This window comes from Hibiscus syriacus, unplaced genomic scaffold (genome assembly GCF_006381635.1).
Source record: "Hibiscus syriacus cultivar Baekdansim isolate YM2019G1 unplaced genomic scaffold, ASM638163v2 tig00110319_pilon, whole genome shotgun sequence".
Taxonomy (NCBI): domain Eukaryota; kingdom Viridiplantae; phylum Streptophyta; class Magnoliopsida; order Malvales; family Malvaceae; genus Hibiscus; species Hibiscus syriacus.
This window is the reverse complement of record NW_024062678.1, coordinates 3484844-3510339: the sequence shown is the minus strand read 5'-3', so window position 1 is coordinate 3510339 and position 25496 is coordinate 3484844. Positions and strand designations below refer to the sequence as shown.

Genomic DNA, 25496 nt, shown 5'->3' with positions numbered 1-25496 from the left:
TTTCCTTACTTTTGAATTTAATTAATATTGCTCTCGCTCTCGTTACTTTCGTAGTAGGAGTATTAATTCATGGCCAGTGGGTTTAGGTTTGACTGGGTTTGGCGAGGGAGGGAGGCGCATGCCTTTTTATACTTTACTCCTTCTCCCATTCATACAAGCTACGGCACGGCTTTTCTTTTTCACATTGCCCGGCTCGACCCACCCGAATACTTGTATGAATTGACATTCTTCCTTCATCAGCTTGCTTATTATTTAATTCAAAATTTAATTTTAATAGCAATTCCAGTCAATTCCGGGGTTAATTTTATTAGCATGATTAAAGTACAAGTCTAAAATCAATTAATTTTTGGGTGGGACTTTCAAATCCATTGATGTCTAATAAAAAATGTATGAAGATGGAGAAAAAAGTTGGTCAGATTTTTATAAATGTAGTAGTTAACATTGTGAAAATGACATTAAAACTAACCCTATTATTCAAATCATAATTGTCATTTTTAAAATTTATTATTACTTTTTAACATGTTTATTGCATAGTTATTCAGAAATTATTATCTTTTAATGTTTATAGATTTCATCTAATTATTTATAAATTAACTCGAATCTATTGACCTATAATTTAGAGTATTATATCTTCTTCAGAGAATATCCCGAGATATAATATTTTTAAATATTATATTTTATTGATGTTATTAATATATTAGAAATAATAGTGATCAATCTAAATTAAATATATATTTTAAAACAAATGTATATATACTAATTAACGTGTACAGCTTAATATCAAATCCTAAATATACGATGATTAGAGAAATAAAATAAATTCATAATTAAAGGCAAATCTATATTCCCAAACTACTGTTGAATGTAACTAAATTTATTTCCTAAAAATTGTGTTATATGGCACGAACATCGAGTAATAAAACCCAAATTTGAATAGTAGAATTATAAAGAGTTTACATCATAAGCAACCACAAAATTGCTACAATGAAATTATATTAATGAATGTAAAAATTAACTAAATTATCTTAATTATTGTAAACTATTAAAATTCTAAACGTTGAAATACTTTACTCGTCCATACGAAAAACTAATTCAAACTAAATCAATTAATTCTCGATGATTTAATATGATGAGACTGATATTACTGATTTGAGCTAATCATAATAAATATGAAATTACACTCAAGATCTAGTCATGTCAAATAATCAATAATAAAATACTATATTGTATTAGTATACTTGAATCAATTGTTGGAGATCACCTAAAAGGTGATTGTGATCTTTTAAGTATATATGTTTACTATTATCATAAAAATTCTCTGACGAGATAAGAGTAATACAAGTTAACTTATTTCTTGATGGCCATTACCTTTTATATAATTAAATATTAGATCGATCTTTTAAGTATTTTAATTTTGCATATCATCAAATCATAAAAATAATTTATGATATCTACATTTTATTTTCATGACATTTTATGCACCTCGAATTTCAGGTAAATGGAATTGAGTTAACTCGAGTATGCTACTAAATGATATGATAGGATTTTGTAATTTGTTGAGCAAAGTTTGGGCTTTATGAGTTTTAAAGGGAGCCCAAATGACCATAAAAAATGATTTTTGAGTTGGGTTTAAAGAAGGATAGACCAAAGGAGCAATTAACCCGCAAAGAGTTTTAAAGCTAATTCCCCATTATTTTGGGTGATGCAATCGACGTGAGAAAAGGATATAAGGCTGGCCCTTATTCCTCATTTTCTTCACGTTCTTTGTTTTTTTCTTCTATTCTCTTAATTTTTTTAAACTTGAGGCAAGAAAGGGATCGAGCTTATAAAGATAAGTGGTGTTATCATCATCTCTAAAGCTTACATTCAAGCTCTCTTTCTCAAGGTTTGTCTAGTGGTCATAGTAGAAGGATTTTATAAATCTTGACCAAATTAACTCATTTTGGTGGATTTTGACATTTAAGAAATTCTCTTAACATGTTTTTAATTTCCAAGATGAGTTGATAACTCATTTTGATGTTTCGTAATTTAGACATGTCCACACTACTCTAAAGGAGTATGATAGGTGTAAGATATTGATGCTTTGTGACTCAAATCATCACCTTCGATAATAGGTAATGAATGTTAGATGGAGATAAGATGATGATGCTTCGTGACACAATCTTACCGAAGTACCTTGTAATAAGTTAAAAGGGTGTGAGCCTTGTGATATTAAGGTGACCCTGAACTATACCATGATGCATGCTTGTTGTTTTATTCTTGGTGCATCTATGTTGTTCATGACTATACCTGCTAGCACGCTCATAAGGTGAATGCATGTAGTATAATGGAGTTATTTGTGTGACACTGAACTTGTTAGCTCAACGTATGGAATGTGTATCTGTTAGCAGGTTCTTAGGTGGTTGATCGAGGAACATCTTGTTGGATTCAAGATTTCAAATTGAATCGAGCTTTCATAATATATCTTTAGTATTTTAGAGGGCATGCATTATTTATTGACCTTATATATATTTGAGTCGTAAATATATTTTAATATACTCAGTATTATTTGTAAATTTTATGAATTATGTTTTAAATTCTTGGTTTATTTACGAATATTATGTTTATGGGTGTTTATGTGAGAAACGTCGATTTTAAAAAAAATGGCAAGTCATTTTAGTGATTCCGTGTAACACTTTAATCCTACGTTTTCGGGTTGGATCGAATTAGGATGATACATTTTAATATTTATTACACATAATATAATCAGTTACTTAATTTTATGTCATATTTTATGATAACGTTATACATTATACATGTATGCTCCAATTACGAATTTTAATCTAATATTTATTTCTAACATTTGCACTTAAATTTTATTATTTGGTTTTGGGAAAATTATGATAAAAAGGGAGATCGTTGGTATAAAAGATGTATAGGTATATTATTTTCTTTTATTTTATATAAATTAGATTATAATATTTTAAGAATTCGTATCATATTGGACACGACTTTTTGAATACTGAAGTGGAAGCTCCCAAGTCCCAACGAGTGCTAAATGGGTATGAAGATGTGTTATGACTTAGTCTAGTGCTTTAGAGACAGAATAATCATCGCCCATTATGCTATAGGCAAGCTAAAGTAAAGCTATTGGTGAGTGTTTATTTTCTATCCTACCTTCAGCTTTAGTATATAACATAATAATTAATAGTAAGTAATGATCAACTTCACACAACATTGGAGGCCTAAATTACAAATCTATCTGTCTAACTTTGAGTCAATTAATTTCTTTTACAACTTGACAACATATAATTGAGTTATGGACCTATACGCGCCTTTCTTCCGGGAGAAGACTTTAGCTTAGATCATATGTATATTGGAACGGCCACAACATAAATATTAAATTGAGTGATAGATGTTCACACAAAATTTTGAGATCAGTTATAAAATCATAATTTTCTTAAAAAACTAAATAACGTATTCGGTAAATTTCTAAAATTTTATGAGAGCATTTAGGGTCGGCTAATGGGGGACATTTTGAACGATTGTTCAAGAGTCCTATTTTTATAGGATATCTAGTTTTTGTAATCCCACATTTTATCCTTATAATTGAGTACATATTTTTTCAATCTTGTTTTTACCTTTATAATTAAAGAGTCTAATTTTTTCAATCTCACTTTTTATATTTATAATTGAAGTCCCTAATTTTTTTTTCAACCGCACTTTTTACTTGTATAATTGAGACCCTTAATTTTTTCAATCTCACTTTCTACCTTTATAATTGAGGCCCCCTAATTTTTTAAATCTCATTTTTTACTTTTATAATTTTTTTTTAAAAAAGGTAATTTTGTATGTTATTGAATCTGTCACATATAAAATTAGACAAAGAAATTAGCCTCATTAACAAAACCTCTTATTGAATATGGGGAAAAAGTGCCCATTTCAATGTCAAGGTTACAAGGCTACAAACACGAAACACACCGAGAGGTCTCCCCACGCAGAAAAAAGATTATACCACAGGCTCCTATACGCCCTTGAAATTAGCCTAGCTTGGGGCACGAGAAGCAACACGAGCAGCCCCACGACTTGGATCGGGGATAGCAGGACAAAGACCATCCCAAGAAACACAGCAAACACCAATCACGATCGCAGCAAAACTGCCGAGGACAGCTGGACAGCCCCAAGCAGCCTTAACAGCCGCCGATCTAACCTACCTTTCCAATGGCTAAAAACATGCAGGACAGAGAAACAAGGGCGCAAGCAAAACAAAAACTAGCCGACTAACACGCTTGACCACCACCCAAATCTGGAACAGAGCTGCTACTGATACTAACAACAACAACTAGCAAAACTCGCTCAAATCCAAGGAAGCGACACACGCAGGACAGAATAGGTGCATAACAGTTTAGGGCAGGAATTGCAAAACACGCAGAGTTGGAGTCTTGGACCTTTACTCCTCGTTTCACCAGTTCCACAATCATTGGGATTCTCTCATGAACTGCTTTCCAAACGAAGATCTCCACTTTTGGGGGAGCAATATTTGCCCAGACGATTTTCCAAAACTTGCTTTTTTCCACGCCCTCAGATGCGATCGCCTCGCAAAAAGCCTTGGGATGATAGACCCCACTACCATCACCATCCAACTTAATGCAATCCGGTGAATTTGAAGATGATGATACATTATTAAGGGTGGCCAAGAAACTGTTCCAATCGGAGTTTCCCAATCGAAGAGAGCTCTCCTAAGCTCGATATTCCAAAACCAGTCGCCATCTATTTTAATACCGAAGTCCGCCGCCTTACCTGTTTTCTTTACTGCCACGGCGAACACTCGAGGAAAAGCCTCCCTTAACGCTTTATTTCCAACCCACACATCGTTCCAAAAATGGATTGACCGCCCATCTCCAAGAGCGAGACTTAGTTTACTGGTGAAATGGTCATCCGTACTGTACAAAGTGCTTGAGATGTTGCTCCACAGCCACGACTTCTTCCTGTCGTTAGCTGCTTTGGAATCAATGCTTGTTGATCATAGCCATATTTTTTATTTAACACCATCCGCCACAGATTGTTTGGTTCCTTGCTAAACCTCCAAGACCACTTATTCAACAGTGCTCTGTTTTTCCATTTCACATCGATTAAACCCAACCTTCTGGAATATTTGGTTTTACAAAACCGCTCCCAATTGATCCAGTGTATTGCCCTTCCATTAACTGCTCCCCAAATGAACCTGGCAATTAGTTTATTGATGGAATTAGCCACTGAGTTAGGCATTTGCAACAACGACCGGTAGTAGACCGGGAGGTTCGAGAGAACCGATTTCACCAAAGTAATCCTCCCTCCAATGGACAATAATTTTCCTTTCCACCCCTCATTAATTCATTTAATTCCGAATTAAATCTAATTGTTTTTTTTCTTCAAATTGCATTCTTCAATTTATCAAGTATTCTTTAACTCTTAGTCTTCTCCGATATCAATTTAACAGTAAAAAAAATTTATCAAAGAGGTGAAAATTTACTTTAAAAAATCAGATGAATGAAATTTATCGATTAGGACTACAGATGACGTTGTAGATCGGATCCATCTAATAAATTTTTCTTTTTAACACTCGGTCCACACTTATAGCCAATTGTATATGATAGTATAAATAGTACATATTCGTGCAAATGCAATCATGCTTGTCCATTAAAAGCCCAACAGTCATTGATGACGCACTTCAGAGCTTACTTGATAATATAATTAACAAATTCCTTTTGCTTATCTTCTTACTCCCAGATCTGGTTAATTGAACTATTAACTTATCGAAGATCTGGGATTTGCCGACTCAAACATCTCATTATACTACCTAGCAAATATAAATATCACCATACATCTCTCTTAATTTCTACTATTTGCTCCATCCTCTGCTGCGATAGCTACTACAAATTCTCAAAGATAAACAAGGTTTTTTACTTTTAAATGTCTAACAGATGAAAATTGCTTACCCTATACAGTTATATCAGAGTGCTTAAGCCAAAATATTCTTTCCAATTATCATCCAAGAAGTGGTACTTCTGTTATAATTATGATTTGCGACAATACTATCATAGCATGCATCGAGCATTCATTGACTCCATAATACAAGTGTATGCTAAAACAGTAACCATCATGTCCTCTCAAACAGAGTTGAAGATTATCTGAATGGAGAAGGTGAAAAAAAAATGAAACTGACTCATACCGTTTTGGAAACTTACCTGTAAATGTAATATAAAGATTCATAATCCTGGTTAATCAAAATATTCATCATAAGTTAAAGATGAAGATCAAAAACTAAATAAAAGTTTGTAAGCAACAAAATAAAAACAATATATTTCTGGGAATTTTACAGGCATGGGTTAGTCATATCAACCCATATTTGCTCAAATGCCTTAATGATAAGATCACTGTATTTGTTAGAATTGAGTGAAAGATAACAAGCAAGAAGATGTTCTAATTCCTTGGAACTCCTAATGTTATTCTCCACGATCATCTCAATCATTGAATCCTTGAAGTCCCTCTGTGGATCTAGCGAAGACTTGACGACCGCAAAACTTTCTACGATGCTTCTATTCCAAGACTTGAAGCACGTAGGTGATTGGCTCTTTTGCGCATATGATTGAATCTTCTTGCTTGAAATTTTCGGAGAATTTGGCCGAAGCTTTATTCCAGGAGAAGTTCGAAATGACTTCCTCGCAAGAGGACTACTTCTGGGCTCTTTGCGAATGAGAGATGCACGTGATTTAGTCTCCTCTAACCTAGATGAACTTGCCAACGCTATGGCCCGTTCATCTGCCTTGTCAATTTTACTTGTATTTTGCATGTCGATGATGATATCCGTAGTGGACGATCTAAGTTGACAGTTGTAAGAATTGAAGTACAAGGCTGGTGCAGGTAGAGGAGCTAAAAAATCGTCGTCCTCTAAGTCTGATAAAGAGAATGGGGTGTTTCAGGGGAACCCTCCAATGGAGAAAGAGAAGAGTGATGAGTAGGGTTGTTCAGCATGGGTATGGCATGGCTTCTTAAACTAGAAGATGCGGAGGAAATGACTGTGGGAGAAGGCTTGTAAACTGTTCTTCTCGTCAATGATTTTCTTGGTGAGGCTTCAAAATCTTGTAATCTGCCTGCTTTGTAATGCTTGGAATTGTGGGGGTTTTGTGATGTGGGAGGTTTTTTGTTGCTGTATTGTTTTCGGCCTTTGTTCATGTCTTTGAGCTTGTAAAACCAGGCATTTGATATCATATCTGACAACCTGAATCCCATCTTACACTCAGACCAACTCTTTCTTTGTCACTTTATTACACCACTTTGGACAATGGACACCCTTCTAATCCGCCGCATCTTTCACACTTGCTCTCTACTTTATGGCCCCGCTATTTAATACTAATGCCTTTTCCCCTTTTACAGATGGACAAATTATTGTTTTATCTGAGGCTTAAGGCAACAATAAGGATGGCCCCAACTAGCTATAATCGAGCTTAATATTATACGATTAAGATATTATTTTAATAATATATAATTTGCGTATTAAAAAGAATGATGGGTCATAGTGGTATAAAATAAGATAAAATTTGTAAATGTTGATTAAATTATAGTAAGTCGTTTAACTTTCAAAAGTTATAAATAAGGATTAAACTATAAATTTTGTTATATTTATAAGCATAGATTCTTAACTATCGTTAAAAATAATGTAACATTCTAAACTAATAAAAGAATATCTTATTTAGTTCCTCAATTGCGACTAAAGTTTTATTTTGATATTTTTGAATAATTTTAAGTAATAATTTCAAAAAATAAAAATAAAAAATATGTATTCAAATTCACAATTTATTTTTATTAAATATTATTAATTAAACTGATTTATTAATAGATAACGACGGTGTAATTTATCAGTAAACTAATTTTATTAGAAGTAATGGATTAATTGCTTTAAATGATATAATATTGTTTATAGAAAAAAATATCAAAAAAATCTCTCAAATTCTATAGATGTAGTCATATTTTAAATAAAAAGAATAATAAGCGGGGGAAAAACCCTTGATGGCTAGCGTTCTAGAGCCTTCAGACGACTAACAACTCCCAAATAGGCAGTACCGATGAGTTGAAGCGTTGTCGAACGATGCCACGTCCCCTTTTGCCAACAACCAAGTCATTTTGGATTGCGATAAAATCCCTGTCAATAAACAGTATGCTTCGTATCACGATATGGTCATTGGTCCTCAAGACGACGCATCCTCTGAGGATCTAGTATAATGATGACATTGAATTGTTTGATGACGATGTTGAGGCTGGGGAATTAAATGGGATTTCATTCATCAATTTCTCTAAACACGTCCACAATCTAGCACTCAAGGGCATGGAGCTAACGATTACAATCCACTTCACAACCGAGTTTTATCCCTTTTTGGAAGCATGCTCATCCTATCAAACTTATTGACATAGAAAATAATTTTCTTGTCAAGTTCGCTGCAAGTGATTATCTAAACGTACTTTCGGACAATCCTTGTGTATTTTTAGCCATTATCTCATTGTCAAGCCCTGGTCTAATGACTTCAATTCCTCTCAATCTCATCCTAGTCGGATCATGACGTGGGTGAGACTTACAAGGCTTTCGATTACGTGGTACAAGAGTACGATTCAAGCAATTGGTGGGAGACTTGGATTCGTTCTAAAGATAGATTACTAGACCGACAATGGACGTAGAGGTTGATTTGAACGTATGGCCATCAAACTTATTTTGAAGAATCCCCAAAACTCAAGATATATGATTGTATCCAAGTGTTTAAGTATGTAACCAAAGTGATGACGTGACATGTCATATCACCTAAATGATAACATCACATGTGTCATGCACTTAAAGTGATGATATGACATATATCAAGCACCTAAAATGATAATAAGTATGTGTCACATCACCCATAATAATGATATAACACATGTCAAGTCAACAATTAAATACATATAAAAATACACATCAACAACTTGTGTTGATAGTTAGTAAACTAAAGATTTCCTTCTAACACGAGATATTTTAATCAAAAATTAAAATGTTGAGGAACTAAAATACTCTAAAAATAAGAGTCAAAGTGACCATTTATACAAATGCTAGGGGTAATTTTGTCATTATGCCTTCAATGATTCTAAAATTCAAATTGAACACCAAAAAATATTTTTTAATCATCAAAATTTGAAAATGCTAAATTAATTTTAGGAACGTTACATTTGGTATCAATAATATTATTCTTATAGTATTGATACTATAGGAAAAACCTTTTAAAATTTAGGTAATTATAAAGGGAGTATCAATATTTATTCTTGAGGTATTAATAATGTCCTAGTGGTATCAATACACAACCTTCAATATCAATATCGAGATGAAATATTTGATTATAGTGTGACAATTGGATATCAATATTGCTAAAAAATATCGATACCTTAAGATGAGTATTGATGCCCTTTTTGGTATCGATATATTGATGCCCTTTTTGGTATTGATACCTAAGGTAATTTAAGCCTAGTTTTACCTCTAAATTCACCAAGAATGGTGAAAAATGAAACGCAACGAATTGATGAGCCTAATAGGAGGCCTTAATACCCTAAATGACTAAAATATCTCCAAATATGGTGGATTAATAATATGTTCATAAGCACAAAATGACCCAATTACATATATAAGGAAAAAACAATAAACACCTCACAGCTTGAATAATCTCTTTATAATTGCACAACAAAACTTATTGAGGGCCGTAAACTACATAAAGACTAATACACTCTTATGCACAACGCTATAAGGATGAGCCATAATCAAGAATAAACTATGGTGACTTGAGATAAAGGCTTGTACATTATTAATGAATAAATATTGTGACTGGGTTATGTTATGTTGATTGACCTTTAAGAAAATTTATGCTATGTGTGGCCTATGGGTACTTATCTATGTGTATGACCATGCACGACGGAGATTATTCAGGTATCCTTGATTGTGTATGTATCCGATGCTTAGTGATTCTAGGCTTTGTGGAATGTAGTATCTCATACTTAGTGATTCTATATATAACTGCCATCTTGCAATGATTCTTAATGATTATAGGTAACTTATTGTTATTGATATGATTGTGTGGATAAGTCATATAACTAGTACTAGCAGTGTGGTTAATGATTCACAAATTTAAGCAACTGTCATAATGATTGTCAAGGGCCTTACCGAGAGATTCAAAACCAAATACGCATACCATGGATAGATTCTCCATAAATGAGCCGGTCACTAAGTAACAGGCATTTCACTGTCCTACCATATGTTTTTACTAATATTAGCTATGCTTCACCTCAAATGCTTGTAAAGAAATAACTAGAGACAATTTCCCATTTCATTAGAGTAGAACTAAAGTAACTCTCAGAAATAGATGTCACAGCTAAAACAAGGTTAACAATAGAGATTAAGTTGAAACTTATGAACAGCTCTTTACAAATAGTGCCATGATAGTGAAATGAAACGACCATGTTAGAAATTGCACAATGGATGCCAAATCTATCAAGATCACTAACTTTTGGCACTCACCAAATAGAAAAAAAACAATTACCCTCTAGCAGTTTCCACAATTTACTATTTAGGTTGCCATGCTAACCATAAAACTATAGTTATAGCATATATGACCAAAAGTTAAAAAATGCCAAAAATGTTTAATAGATGATCAATGCTATGTCAACAGTATTTAAACTCTAATTTTACTCATTATTTCTTAGAAGCTGACAAGAGCAGACCTAGCCATAAGGTTAAGCATCTCGTGCATCAGACAGATTTATCATGAGTCTCAAACAATATGACCTGAAACAAAACCATGAATAGGGGAACTGATTTATACTACAAGAATCTCAAGCATGATAAATTGCAGATGGATATGACACTCACACATCTGAAATACACAATTGATATTGATAAATCTGTGGATGTTACGAATATGATCATGTGAAAATGTTTATCTGCTTATTAAGAACAATGACTCTTCTCTTGTATGACAACAGATATTCATAGAGCTTACGAAGAATAAGCTTTTAATGGCAATCTTTATCTTGAACAAACAACAATGACTGCTCAAGGAACTTCACATATATATTTTTTTCAAAAAATGATTTCAATATGGGAGAGAAATCCATCTGTGATTCAATTGCACCTATGGAGGGATTGGTGACAAAGGTTTTATCTTCTCCAACAACTTCTCAGCCTCTATAAACCCAAGTGGCCCCAAAGATAAATATTTTAATTGTTTCCATCTGTTAATATATTTTAAGAATCAGAACGAGTACTTACAGCTATTGCAACGTTTTCAGAAATTTCAAGGTAAAATAAATTGATAAGTTAATAATGAAAGACGAAGAAACCCACCTAGGTATGAAAGGAAGTGCGAAACAGTGGAGGTGGAGATGGTCGACACTGTTCAATGGAGGCTGATGGAAACCAAATCTGCCAAAACCGAATAGGATCAAGAGGATCAGACAATTAAACTTCTTTGAATTAACACAATCGGAAACAATTTTTTTTTATTTTCCCCAAACAAAAAAAATCAATTAAGGTAACTTATGAGGCCATAACGGCATAACCTGCTTCTTTCAGGAATTCACACATTAGGTAAATGTTACTACTTCATTTTCATTCAACATTTTGTTTATGTTTAACAAGCCGATTTGTAACTGAAGAGAGAGCACTATGTATCATGAATTTTAAATAGATTAGAAAAAGCAAGTAAGACCCACGTCCTTGATACTATTCCCCCATCATTCCCCTCAGCCCTCACAAAGGGTATCATTCTGTCCCTTTGCCACCCAACTCGTGCAACAAAATATAATTCAAGAACATACTACATTTCTCCAACAATAAACTGATTGCAAAAATTATCAAACACAAATGAAAACCAGAACAGAAAGCATTTACACGGCTTTGAAGGAGTAATTGAAATCCAAGTCCTAATGCATGGAACAAGGACAGTTCATACAAAATGTCCATTTCTAAGAGCTTTTACACAAACAGTAACGCATCTATAAATCAAACATTGCGGTCAAGTAAAGTGATGAAAAAGCAATAAGGTCTACTCAACATAGATCAATTCTATAAGTTAGGTCATGAAAGGATACCCATTTAGCAAAGTTATTTACTTTATGGGAAGCAATACCTGTATTCATTTGGCTGAGGTGCATCTCTGTGTAATAATGTTTCCCCCACATTTAACATATGACTTACTGAAGAATAACAGCATAAACAAATAAAACTTTGGTAGGGAAAATAATGAAAAATGAAAGAAGAAAAGGGTAAATAAAAAGTCTACAAAGGGAACTTTACCCAATGTGTGATGTTCATTTCCTCTTTGAAGATCATTGACAGTTGGAATGTGCTCCACTGGTATCACCAAGTAATGCCTACGAAACTCGAATCAATAATTTTCTAGTTAAATTACAAAATTTCAAAATTATCATGAAAAAGTTACCACATTTCAATCAGTTCATAGAAACCTGAAAGCAGCAGGCTTGATATCTTGAAATGCAACGACCTTGTCATCCTGAAAACAGTCTAACAGATTTAGAACTTATAAAGTATTTCTGGTTGAATGCTGATTGAAAAGAAGACGAACGTGGAATTAAATTGGTAACCAAAAGGACAGAATAAAGAGGAAAAAGAAAAGGAACGAACGGAATGAAAGAGGGGAGTGGAGTTGGAACTTAGAGCGATTTGACAGAAGATGCACGGTGAGATCGCTCTCGCCATTTACCCCCAAATTGAGACTTCTAAATCCCTAAAACACTAATCAGCCTTTCCAAGACGATCTCCTATCCTGCAATTTATGTCCAATAGAGAGTGTTTATTTATGTTTATTCGTTATTATAATGTTTAATATAAAAATAAGTGTTTCATTTCTATTATAAGTAGGACGTTCACTGTTCGGTTAAAATTGAATTAATCGATTATATAAAATTTAATTGGTTTATCGATCAATTAATTTTAGGTTCGATCAGTTAACGTTAATGATTTTTTAAATTTTATTTTTATTAATTTGGTTAGAAATCGGTTAATTAACCGAATTAATCAAAAGTATTAAATATTATTTATACCGAATTAACGACCAAACTAAACAAATAAACCAAAAAATATTTAATATTTAATATATAATATATATATTTATAAATTTTGGTTAATTCGGTTAACCATTAATTAACCGAACTTAGAGTGTAATTTTGTATTAAGTCAAAATATAAACATGACACTTATTTTAGGTACATACGCAGTAATGTTCGTTAAAAAAATCAATAAGGGACGCATGTCATATTTATATTTTTTAATTTTTATTTTAAAAAACTTAATAATATTATTAATTTAAAAAAAATTTATAAAATTATAAAAAACTACAATAAAATCTCTCATTTCAACCTATTACTAGTTATCGTCTATCATCATCAGTAGCATTCGCCATTATCGAATGACCATTAACTCATCGTCGAACCTCCATTATCATTTATCCATCTCATTGTAGTCTTAATCCCCTTAAATCCATAAATTTAAACTTAAACTCCTAAAGGTATAATTCTATTGGTGTCGTCGTCCTATGTTGACGCAACCATCTATTGTGGTTGATGTTGCGACATATTGATTAAATTAAATCCTCTAAGTTCAATAATTTATTTTTTAAAAAAATAATATTTATTTTAAAATTTAAGATATAAAAATATCCAAAAACAAAAAGTTTAAATATAAAAATATTAAAAATAAAAAATTACTTACTAGAAATGAAAGAAAAATACTAAAAACACTATTAAAAATTAAAAATATATCTCAAACTATAAAATATAAATTATAAATTATTAAACAAGTTTAAAAATACATATTATACATAATATACATATAATATATAGGCACAAAGACACTATAATCATATTTATATAGTCAAATTAACAAAGTCACTATTATCAATACTTATATAAAATATTCTTACTAGATTAGTCGAGACTTATGGAATTTTTATTTAAATGTAATCAGAAAACATCATAAGTTATTCGCATTAATATACACATCTAATCATATTTCAGACAATTTTAAGCGTTATTTTATTATAGTTTACAATATGATGCGCAAGTTTACAAATAGTCCTTAGGATTGTTCGAAATATAATTAAATGTGTGTATTGATACGAATAACTTACTATATTTTCTAATTATATTTAGATATAAAATTCATAAGTCTCGATTAATTTAATAAAATACTTTGTAAAGTGTTCATGACATTACTATATAATAATGAAATAATATTTAGCATGCGCACATATATAATATAAAAATATATGACATATTAACTAATAGTTAGGAGTGTGTAAAAAAATCAGATTCGATCAAAAAATTTAGATATATGAGTTATTTTTTAATTTTCGGATAGTTCGAATCGGGTATCCAATTTTTTCAAATTTTCGAATCGAATACGAATCGATAAAAAACTATATTCGGATTATCCGAAAACCCAAAAAAAATTGGGTTATATTAGTAGGTTTCAAACCCAGATAAGTGCGTATATTAGTGCCAAAGTTCATGAATGGAGGATTATGGGTTTCCTCAACTACGATTTGACTGACAATCACCTAACTTTAACTCTTTGCCCGCTCCACCACCTTTTGGGCTGCAAAGTAGCAACCCTCATTTCATTTCTTTATTTTTCATCGTCCGCTTCCTCTGGTTATTTGTCTTACACTCTTACTTGACTTTAGGTGTCCTTCAAAGCATATTCCTTTCGAGATTTTAGTTGCTGCTACCAACAATTTCCATCATCAGAAGCTCGATGAAGGTTGTTTTAGATCTGTTATAGGGTAAGATCTAACCACCGAAACTTGTATTCAAAGTTTTAATTTTTGCATATAAAAAGCATGATGAACAAAAATAATGCAAATGCCTCTTTCCCTCTTGAGATTTGTCTAATATCAGATTTGTCTAATCTTAAATATTGTAATTTTATTTTCTTAAAAGTTTAGTGCTTACAACAAATCTTAATTTGGTTTCGGTTTAATAAATTGTGTTGAAATCTTTTATATTTCCAGAGTTCATTGTTTAATAGATTTTGAAATTTTCCAGAATCTCAAAATGGTACGATACCGTTGTCTGGTATCGATACTACTATATACACAGTATCGATACCGTTGTTTTACAACAGTTAAAATATTTGATTTTTTTTGCAAAAAAAATCAGATTCGGATCCAGATATATGAATATCCGATCCAAAATTTCATATTCAACTATTTGGATATCCGATTTTTTCGGTTACGAATCATTACTTTAGGTATTCTAATTTTTCGGATATCCGAAAATTTGGATCATATAATATCCGATATCCGATAATACACACCTCTACTGATAGTTGATATGTGTATAAAGTTAAAAGTTTATTGACTTTTTTAATTCGATTATAGTAATTTGATTAATTTACCTTTGCATTTATATATTACATGTATCTTTTATTTATAAAGTATATTTTTAATATTTTTATTTTAAATAATTTATAATTTATCATTTTATAGCTTGATATATATATATATATTTTTAAAATCATATTTTTTAGAATTGTTAGTATTTTTATTTTTAGTAATTTAATTTTTAGTCCTTTTTTATATTAGATATTTTTTATTATTTAAATATTTTTATATTTTGAATTTTAAATTTAAAACAATTTTTATTTTTCTAAAAAATTAATAAGTCTTTGAACTTTAAAAAATCAATTTGATCATTGATTTGGATAGAAAAAAATAATTTAGGGGTTGTTTGTTTACTTCAGAATGATTAAGTGTCGAATAATTCAAATTATGAATGATTCAGATGCTCTGAATGAATTAGCTCTGAATGTGACATGTTGTTTTACAATGGCTCTGAATCATTCAGAATAATGTACTTCCGTGCTAAATCATTCAGTACTGTTTTGCTGAATCAATCAGCACTGAATCATTCAGAGGTGCGAAACAAACGTGCTAAATGCTAAACGGTTCAACATTCAACGCTGAATGATTCCATTAAGAGACAAACAAACAACCCCTTAGTCTATATGTCACATCATTAATCATCATGTCAGTGTCGTGAGCTATTATTATAGTGTTCAAACCTAAAATTTTAAAAATAACAATAATTTTTTATCATAAAGTCGTTTGATCTATAAACTAGTCCTAATAAAATTTAAGACGTCAAATATGGTATCGGTATATTTGAATATAAAACCGTGTATTATAAAACAAACATGTTTTGCTTGAAAGAATAAGCAAGGGATCAATGGGGGTAGAGACATGAGAAGGACGTTTAGCTTGAAAGAGTAAACAAGGGATTAATGGGGGCAGAGACACGAGAAGGACGAAGATATTAATGGAGTCCAAAAGATAAAAGTAAACAGTAAAACATAACATAACATATTAAATGGCCTTCTCCTCTCTTTGCCTTTTTGCAGTTGAAACTGTCCTACCACTCTCTCTGAGTGGTTCTCTTGATCTACATAACCACAAATCAAAATTTATATAATAAATAATAGAGTAAATATATATATATATATATATATATATGATCCCCGATATACTATTTTATCGAGTTCCTCATTATTAAAAATTATAAAATAATCATATAATCATAGGAAATTATTTTGTCGAGTCATCGACTATTAAAAGTTACAAATGATCACCAAACTATTTATTATGTTCTAAACTTATCATTTTCATTAAAAAATTAATAATTGTATGAGTGATGTTAACATGCTAACTGAGACATAATAGTCGTTTGAGATTATATGATTATATTTTATCATATCTTAGTCAGTAAATTAAAATTCAACTCAGGCTTTCATCAATTTTTCAATAGAAATGATGATTTTGAAACATACAAATAATTAAATAACTATTTTATAATTTTTAATATTTAAAAATTCAATAAAATAACACATTATAATTAAAGATTATTTTATAACTTTTAATAATAAAAATTAAATTAAATAATATTCTATAACTAAGAGATCATTTATAATTTGCCCTATAAAAAGGCAAAGGAATCCCAAGATTATGAAATAGAAACTAGACAGAGACAGAAAGTGAATATAAATGCCAGAAAAAGAAACAATGATGTGCCACATAAACCACCAAGCTGCTTTCTCGCCTCTTTCAGAAAGAGAAAGAAAGGCCCCCCCCCCCCCAAGAAAAATCTTCCTTCTCTCCTCTTTCATGGTTTCAATACATTAATTTCCTTTCTCTATTTCCATGCTTTTTTCTTCTCCCCTAACCCAAAGTGATGATCTGATTGTTTTAATCTCTTTTCTCTGATACATCTTCTCTTGGGATTTTTTTTTGTTTTTCAATATATTCCTTGTGATCTGGTTTACACAGTTAGATTCTTTGGGGGAACGAGTGGAAAGTATAGATTTTATTTTATCTTTATGTATCTCATGGTGGAATGCTTTTTTTTTTTGGTTATTTGTCTCCTGGTAAGTTCTTTCTCTCTTTATAGTTCTGGATTCTGTGGATAAATTTTGAGCTTTGTTTCTTTTGTTGTTTATGTGTTCATGTCTTGGTTTTTTTTTTCTGCCTCTTTGTTTAATGCTTCATGGTTTGCCTTTTATGATGTGGAATTTGTTTTACAATTATTAGATTTCAACATGAGGTTCTGTTTCGCTGGGTTGATTATCTTTCTATGTATTCGTAATCAGTGCTTTTCTTTTTTCAATGCTTATAAAAACTGAAGACTATTTGGTTTCCATGGCTTCTGTTAAAATGTTCCCATTAATTTTACAATGATTCATCTGCATCGTTTAATCACGCTCTAGAGAAGGAAGAATAGTTATTTCTAGATGAAGGAATGAAAGACCTTTTCCCCCGCACATTCTTTGAGCTTTGCAAGGGTTGAGTTCCATGGCTCTTATGTAATGGCATATTGAACTCTCTTAGCACCTTTTTTTCCTTTTTCCCTGGAAAGCTTATCTTATGGATGAAGTTCAATTGAGCCTTTTAGTTTTTTCTTTTGCTCAGTGGTTGAACCTTTTAGTTATATCTTAGAATGTTCATTTCAATGTTAAAATTATCGTTCTGGGGGATTCCTGTATACCATATCACGAGATAACATGCCCTACAAACAGTACTGATCTATCTGAATTCCAAAACGGTTGAGGAAATGTGATCTTTATTTGTGATGCTAAAGTTAGTTATATATTCTCTGGTTTAAAGGCGCAGATCTTTTTCCTGCCGTCAGACTCTCTGCTTAATGGGACCAAATGATCTATATTTTCATCACGATACTATGTGGTTAATTGGCTTGTTTTGGTAGTTGTCCTAAAATTTTCAGTTACAATTCAATCTGCTTCAGCATTTTTACACAGTTCGAAATATTTATAACATTTAGACCAATCTATAGCAAAATATGCAACTAGATAGAATTGCAGCAAAAATCTCTCAATGACTATTATCAATTTGGTATTTCTGTTTAAATGGAAATATTTGTCTGCAAGGAGTTGTCCTACTTACATGTCATGAAACTGATGAAACTTCTTCAACGCTTATCTGATGGTTATTAAGAAGGGAATCTCTATGCACGTGTCTGTTGCCAAGGAAGGCATCTTCCCAAAATTGGTTGCCATAATGGCTGAGTTTCACCATTTCACATCCTTGTTGATTATTATTAGTGGTACTACACCGTCTTATAATCATAATTTCTCTATGGAAACCGTGCAGAGATGGAGAGCAAAGGACTGTGTAAAGCATCATTTCAAGACTCAGTCATTTGAGGATGCCAGATCTGGCATCAATTAATGTATTTGGTCAATTTTTATGAGGAAAAAATGTTGGCAGGAGATTTTGATATGAATTCAACACCGCAAGCTACTAATTCGCTTAAAGATATTTTCAAGCAGACAATGCTTGATCAGGAAATCATTTTCAGAAAGCAGGTGCATGGATATCCTTTGTGGCTGTTTACATGTAGTTTGCTGTATATTTCTGTTGCCTATAAATAATTTCCCTTTCATGGTCAAGCCTTTAGCCATCTTGGTGTCGAAGGTTTGGCTTGGAGATTTTATTCTTGTGGGTTTATGGCTCCCAAACTACATGAGTTCATGTGATTTAAAGTTCTATTCAAAAATAAAAAATAAAAAATAAAAAAAATTCATGTGATTTGAAGTTATATTTCAACTCATTGTTTTTTATGATAAGGTGGAACAAGAGACCATGCAAGTCAAATTGTCGCATGGAAGAAGCATGAATCTACCCCCAGGCTAGATGCTTATACTCTAGATGTCTATTTTTCAGGTATGTGAGCTCCATCGTTTACATAGTGTTCAGAAGAATCTAATGAAGAATCATACACCACTGGAGCTTGAAACGTTCAATTCATTGAAAGCAAATGCACAATCATTTCCCCGAGAAACTGGACTCCCAACAAATTCAATTCCAATGGTAATTACCGTCTTCTGAGATGTTAGAAGTCAATCTCTAATATCGTTGCTTATTTAAAAGCTCGTTTTTGTGTTGTTCCTAATCTTTCTAACAATGTTGTATATCATATCTTTGTATAGAGTGAGGCATAAGCCATGATGGTTAAATTTGTTGGCTTTACCCATAAATACTTCATGTAGCATGTTTCTTCCTGGTGCTTTTTCTTTTGGATTAAGATTTCAATTATCCATAAAAGAAAAAAAGGTTGACCTTCATGGACACTTGAGTGGTTTTTGATAATAAGTTACCGTTTCCCTCTTCCTTGAGTAGTGTTATGAGAAAAAATGCCATAAATCTAACGCTTTTGAAGGTTGGGAATATGATGAGGTGCAATCATGAAGATTTTGTGAAAACTATTTTATCTTAAGAGAAATCTACTTGACAGTTCTTTTTCTTTTTATGCATTATCATGAATTTCACCTTTTGGTAAGCATCCGTGTTCTAACCTTTTCTCTTTGACATTTTGTTCAGTTGGACTCAAGAGTGTCTTCTACTGTGGAGTTGTTAGAAGGGTGGCAGGACAATAGCTATAAATTTCAGCCAAGTCCTTTCAATCTTCAGCGTTTGCCTGATCAGTATACGAGTCTTGTGGATTATATTCTTCCAAATAAAGTAAAGGTTGCGAATCACTTAAAAGAAAGCATAGATGTAAATTCTATCCATGGTGGAGATTTTTCAGACCCCCTGGAGTTGAGGCTTTCTCTAAGCCTTGGAGCTATCAAAGGGAACAAGGAAGATGAAGAGAGAAGTAGGTCTGACAAGAAAACTGATGCCTGCTCTAGAATTGTCATTGATTTAGAAGAATCAACTGAGATGACCACAAATGTGGATAAAAAACATTCATCTTTTGATGCTGCTGAAGTTACTTATTCTGGAGGGAAAAATGATTCACGAGCTACAATAAATTCTAATCCAATTTCTTCAGGATGCACGATGAAAGATTTATCTCACAAGATACCATTGACTAGCCCCTTTGTTGGGGATAGCAACTGGAAAAAGCAGATCTATTCTGTTCAAGGTACTTGGTAATTTGCTTCACCATTAGAAGCTTCATAGTCATACCGATTCTATTCTTGTTTCTTGTTCAGTTCAAGAACATGTTTTCTGTTTATCATATCTTTATTTCTCCCATTTGCAGGATTAAAACACAATGATAATATGCCACGTGAAAACCTTTTGACCAGAAAGCAGCAGTTCACTTCATGTGGAGTGGGATATGTGGACCTTAATGAAGTTAAGCTTGATGATTCATCTTGTCACTCAGATGATTCCATACTGGTCTACCCTTTGATTAATTCCAATAACGAAGACTGGAGAACAAAAGATCAATTCAGAAGTTCTGTAAACAGTCCCGCATCAGAATCCAGGCCCCAAATAAACATGTCCAAGGAGAGTGGCGGCCACGGAGGAAACACAAAGAATGGAAGGGATGGGCTTATGCTGAAACTACAAAATGGTCATGCTCCTGGTCTGGAGCCTGCATGTGTAGTTGCTATACAGTCAGGTTGTGAGAAGAGTGGAGAAGCAGACAATGTGTTATTCTCTGATAAAATCCAAATTACCGTTGAAGATGAACTTCCCGACAGGTTTTCTCCATCAGGGAAGTCTAGCTGCATTTCAGATGATGTTTCTAGCCTTGTAAGGACAATGGAATCTGGAATTAAACCCTGTAATTCAAATCTTGCTGATTCTGATCAGTTTTCGGGAACCGATGGGAGATCTAAAGTTGCAGAAACTCTATCAGGTGAGCAGGATCAAAGACCTTCTGCTAGTAATGAAATAAAACATGAATGTTATGATAACCGAGAAGAATCGGCTGAAGTGGATAATTTGATCCAAATAGCAGCTGAATCACTTATGCATCTCACCTCGAAGAAATCAGCATGCTATCAAAAATCTTCAACTCAGACAGCATCAAAGGAGTCAGATAATGAGGACAAGGAGCAGCCACAATGTTCCCATGATTCATATGAGTTAATGACTTTGGAACTGGCAGAAAGCAATGCGGATGATTATTCTGTATCATCGGAGCCGTTTGAAGCAAGTGATGCACTGACAAAAGATTTCGGCATCAAGTTGAGAAGAGGAAGGAGACTGAAGGATTTTCAGAAGGACATACTTCCGGGCCTCTCATCTCTTTCTAGACATGAAATTCGTGAAGATATAAACATTCTAGAGGGAGTTCTAAGATCAAGGGAGTACAAGAAAATGAGAGCTAAGATGGCCAATGGAGAGAGATGGTTCAAACCGGTGAGAAGCAGACGGTCAAGACTCAATTATGTTGGAAGAAAAACTTTTAGATGATTTTCAAGTTAACGTTGGAAACTTGGTCAGATTTTAACATAACCCTATTGTTTAATTCGACATCTTTTTAACTGCAAATAATCTTTAAGCTCATTCATTGATTTAGAGATATTTAACTATGTTCTTATATATGATTCGATCTTTCAACTTTATTATTTTTAAAGCTGGAACGTAGATCTCTATGTCAAAGTGTTTGGGTTCATAGATAAACAATATTTGAGAATAGAATTGAGAGAATGATACACGAGACGAAATCTATTGCCTTGCTTCATAGATAAACAACATATTTATTAGAGGATTGGTCCATCTTATGCTATTTTTCTTTGGCAAGAAAATTAAACAAAGAAATAGTGAGAGGAGTGGAAGCAAAGCGACTAAAGATGAATCTTTACGAATGTAGCATGCTTCAATCATGCCTCCTAAAGGATAAATACCTATGGTGTTCAAGTTGCTTGAGTGAGAATGTTGATTGGCTGGCAGCTTTAGTGGATTAGATTCATAGGCAACTGGAATAATGCCCATATGCAGCCAAAATTCTTCACCTAAATCTTCGAATCTTTGTGTTGTGTGTGTCATCTTCTGTATTTTTCACATGGCCCGCAAATATAATGCTATTTCATTAACATATTAATACGAAAATGTCAGGCATTTCATAATTTTCACATGTTAGCCTTATGGCTCAAGAGGGATTCAGGAAACTAATTACACTCCTTGATGGATCGATGCAATCAGACCGAAAGAGGATCAGAAAAGGTCAGTTTCATCAAATAATATCATAATATTAATTTTTTTAAAATATTTAAATTAAAATCAAATAATCTCATAATATTACAAGTATTCACAATTAAACTAAACAAAAACTTGATAATGCGTCAAAAATTTGAGTCAACTTCAAGTTATAAAATAAGACTCGTCAACTTGAACAACTCAAAGTTTTTTTATTCGACTCGATCAAACGTTCACCCTTACCGATTAGACAATTGGCCCTGATTAAAATGGTTTAGTTGGATATTATTTCCGACCACGGTCTTACTTGAATTTTTCCATTATTTGTTAAGGGTCTTTTTACCATTTAAGATTTTTTTATACAATTTTGATAAGTTTTGAAGTAGTTTTTCATAATTTTATACTTACAATTTTGATTTATGATATCATTATGGTTAAAGCATGTGTAACCAAACGATAATCCACCACACATTCACTTGAAATTGCAATAAAATTGTCTTGAGTAGTAATTGTGAAGGAAAATAGTAAATAAGTTTGAGTGCGTGTATGAGATGTCCTTTCATTTGATATATAGTTAAGAGGTAAAGTTATTTGGCTTCACAAAGGCCAGTATCTTGGTCACAAAAACCATCCCTGTCTAGCAGTTTTTGAGGTGGAGCACTCAACAGAGGAGAAGAAGGAGAGCCATACGCATTTCGTCGACTGTTCCCACATCCTAAACTTGCCCTGGTGCTTACCCCAGTGATTGAGTTTCTTCCATTTGCATACTTGCACAAAGCCTACATAAACAAACCCCAGAAAAAGAAAAGAGCTCAAAGGGTATTTCAATTTGGAGTATGAATGAATCATCACACAGAGCTTCTCTACTGCTCTTTATGGTTCTTGGACTACAGAAATCACATTAACTATCTTGATTCTTGAGTGACACAAAAGGAAGCCATGGAATCATCATCACTAATTCTGTTTTCAGGGAAGACAAGAGTATAGTATTTGCTTTTTGTTACTGCTGCTTAATTAATCAGTGACAGATTGTAAATTTTCATGTATGGAAACAGGAAGATGTACAAGCATAGGAAAAGAGAGTTGAGAACCTGCTTCTGAGGAAGATCAATAACAGCATCACTGAAATCAGCACCTTCAATGAGGGCACCCCCGAGATCACTTCGGGTGAGGACTGATCTTACCAACACTGCATTTGTAAGGTTAGCCTCGTTGAGAACCTGAAGGGAAATGAATTTTAGAGTTTTTCCTGTTTATAAAGTGGATGAGGACCAAGGGTTCAAAAACTTTTACCATGCGATCCATCAATGTGTCACTTAGATCAGCACCTGTAAATTAAAGAAAAATCAATTCAGCATCAATGTTACCAGTAGTTTTCTTTTTCGAATGAGTTCTACTTCTCTCTTATATTTGAATGTTTGATTTGATGCAAAAACCTATCTTCATCTATGCTTGTGTGTTTTATAAAATATTATTGACAAAATAAACTAATTGTGTTTGGCAGCAAATTTACCTGTGAAATTTGCCTTGTATGCAACTGCTTTCTCAAGATATGCACCATTGAAGGTTGAGCCACTGAAATCGGATTCCCTCATATCAGCAGATGTGAAGTTTGCCCTTCTGTTTCAACCATTTAGATTTCAGATTGATTATGAACTGACATTCCACAATTTGATCATTAAGTATAAATTAAAATTCTTTACTTTACAAAGTCAGCATAAAATTGCTTGGTTACCTGAAATTTTCATTGACGTGAACAGCTTTCCTGCGTAATATAAGACACACAAAAATCAAGCCCCTTTTCCTAAAAGGTAAATAGAAATGTTAATTAACCAAACGAACGCACTTTAAATCTGCAGAACCAAACTGGGCAGCCGATCCGATACCGAATTCACCACGAGCTTCTGCCTCAAACTTGTTAAGTTCAGCCATAGAAGAGGTTTCGCCTCCAAAAACAATCATTGTTGCTGCTAATGCTGTTGAAACCAAGGGTTTCCAGAACTTAAATTTAGCATCCCTGGCTTCATACTTATTGCTGGAGCAATCTTCCTTCTCCAAAGGAAAACTATGTTAAAGTTGAGTACTCAAAACAAAAATAAAGAAAGAAAGAAAGAAAATAATAATATTTGATCAAATATACAGAATGACGACATCGCTTACTCACCGGTAATTGGAGTTTTGGTTTCTGGGTTATTTATGTGGCAAAAGGCGCCAAACGGAGGCAGATGGCGAGATGAAGCTTTTGAAGAAGAAGAAGAAGAAGAAGAAGAAGAAATAGTAATTAGAGGATTGATGGATAGAGAAGAGAGTGCCATTTACAAGTAGTTTACGGAGAGGAAAGGTGGAAGATGGATTACAAGGGCATATCGGGAGGCTTCATCTTAAAAATGTTTGCTCCACTTTTATCCACTTGTTTTTGGACTCGTGGGATTGGTTCAGATTTCCACACGTCTGTCTCTAAATGAAATAAAAATCTCATGGAAGAAGACGTCTAAATTACATTTCACCATTACTAGATTTTGTTACAATGATATCAATAAAAATATATAATTTTTAAGTTTAAATAATGGTAAAAGTAGGCAGTGGCGGACGTAACTTTTTTACCCAAAAAATAGAGGAGGACCAGCAGAATACTTAAAAATTTATTAGGTAAGTTTTTAATTTAAACAAAAAATATTTTTATTTATAATATAGATAAATTATATCATCTTTTAGCTTAGAAATTAGGGTTTAAGGTTTGATATATATTTAGTCAGTTGGTTTTATATTAAAATTAATTTCAGTGACTAATACAATAAATGAAAATTAACACATTTGAAAATATTAAGATTTAAGGAAAATTTATTATTATAATAATTAATAACAATTTTTTTTATTAAAATTACAATTTAAAAAATGTTATGAGAGTGGAGAACATCCAATGACAATCTCCTCAACATGACTGGATATGTCTCAACACGAACGGAGCAGTCTCTTCAAGAAACAACCGTTGCTCAGCATGAG

The 25496-nt window shown here is 32.6% G+C and overlaps 4 protein-coding genes across 8 annotated transcripts; 1 reads left to right on the top strand and 3 right to left on the bottom strand.

The window, feature by feature from the left end:
* Positions 1-6334: 6334 nt before the first annotated feature.
* LOC120117474 (transcription repressor OFP4-like) lies at positions 6335-7252 on the bottom strand. The gene has a single exon (XM_039137752.1). It carries the CDS (start codon positions 6809-6811, stop codon positions 6335-6337), a length of 477 nt encoding a protein of 158 aa, XP_038993683.1. The 5' UTR covers positions 6812-7252.
* Positions 7253-10920: 3668 nt separating this feature from the next.
* LOC120117115 (bifunctional adenosine 5'-phosphosulfate phosphorylase/adenylylsulfatase HINT4-like) lies at positions 10921-12800 on the bottom strand. The gene is made up of 6 exons (XM_039137448.1): positions 12671-12800; positions 12493-12539; positions 12323-12399; positions 12156-12222; positions 11372-11449; positions 10921-11259 (listed from the first exon to the last, which is right to left on the bottom strand). Exons 1-6 carry the CDS (start codon positions 12743-12745, stop codon positions 11160-11162), a joined length of 444 nt encoding a protein of 147 aa, XP_038993379.1. The 5' UTR covers positions 12746-12800; the 3' UTR covers positions 10921-11159.
* A 4227-nt stretch (positions 12801-17027) lies between these two features.
* Positions 17028-21945, top strand: LOC120117418. 3 transcript variants are annotated; one of them, XM_039137706.1, is made up of 6 exons: positions 17028-17464; positions 18705-18919; positions 19278-19424; positions 19935-20481; positions 20602-21207; positions 21310-21945. In XM_039137706.1, the coding sequence occupies exons 2-6, from the start codon at positions 18782-18784 to the stop codon at positions 21765-21767; spliced, it is 1896 nt and encodes a 631-aa protein (XP_038993637.1). In that variant the 5' UTR covers positions 17028-17464; positions 18705-18781; the 3' UTR covers positions 21768-21945. The 3 variants fall into 3 exon arrangements, with proteins under 3 accessions (XP_038993637.1, XP_038993636.1, XP_038993635.1); XM_039137705.1 differs by having other exon boundaries at positions 19311-19424; positions 20602-21945; XM_039137704.1 differs by having other exon boundaries at positions 20602-21945.
* A 1067-nt stretch (positions 21946-23012) lies between these two features.
* On the bottom strand, positions 23013-24948 carry LOC120117417 (thylakoid lumenal protein TL20.3, chloroplastic-like). 3 transcript variants are annotated; one of them, XM_039137702.1, is made up of 8 exons: positions 24763-24946; positions 24658-24732; positions 24340-24538; positions 24229-24258; positions 24007-24113; positions 23787-23821; positions 23585-23713; positions 23013-23272 (listed from the first exon to the last, which is right to left on the bottom strand). In XM_039137702.1, exons 1-8 carry the CDS (start codon positions 24806-24808, stop codon positions 23081-23083), a joined length of 813 nt encoding a protein of 270 aa, XP_038993633.1. In that variant the 5' UTR covers positions 24809-24946; the 3' UTR covers positions 23013-23080. The 3 variants fall into 3 exon arrangements, with proteins under 3 accessions (XP_038993633.1, XP_038993632.1, XP_038993634.1); XM_039137701.1 differs by having other exon boundaries at positions 24658-24948; XM_039137703.1 differs by lacking the exon at positions 24763-24946 and having other exon boundaries at positions 24340-24542; positions 24658-24727.
* Positions 24949-25496: the final 548 nt, after the last annotated feature.

Coding starts and splice junctions, on each gene's coding strand:
- LOC120117115 (XM_039137448.1), bottom strand. CDS start 12,745: ATGGCGAGAGCGATCTCACCGTGCATCTTCTGTCAAATCGCTCTAAGT. Junction 11,450..12,155: donor CCTCAGCCAAATGAATACAG/GTATTGCTTCCC, acceptor CGGTTTTGGCAG/ATTTGGTTTCCATCAGCCTC. Junction 11,260..11,371: donor GCACTTCCTTTCATACCTAG/GTGGGTTTCTTC, acceptor ATATATTAACAG/ATGGAAACAATTAAAATATT.
- LOC120117474 (XM_039137752.1), bottom strand. CDS start 6,811: ATGCAAAATACAAGTAAAATTGACAAGGCAGATGAACGGGCCATAGCG.
- LOC120117417 (XM_039137701.1), bottom strand. CDS start 24,808: ATGGCACTCTCTTCTCTATCCATCAATCCTCTAATTACTATTTCTTCT. Junction 24,259..24,339: donor TTTGGTTCTGCAGATTTAAA/GTGCGTTCGTTT, acceptor TATATTACGCAG/GAAAGCTGTTCACGTCAATG. Junction 23,714..23,786: donor ACACATTGATGGATCGCATG/GTAAAAGTTTTT, acceptor ATTTCCCTTCAG/GTTCTCAACGAGGCTAACCT.
- LOC120117418 (XM_039137704.1), top strand. CDS start 18,782: ATGTATTTGGTCAATTTTTATGAGGAAAAAATGTTGGCAGGAGATTTT. Junction 18,920..19,277: donor AAATCATTTTCAGAAAGCAG/GTGCATGGATAT, acceptor TCTATTTTTCAG/GTATGTGAGCTCCATCGTTT. Junction 19,425..19,934: donor CAACAAATTCAATTCCAATG/GTAATTACCGTC, acceptor CATTTTGTTCAG/TTGGACTCAAGAGTGTCTTC.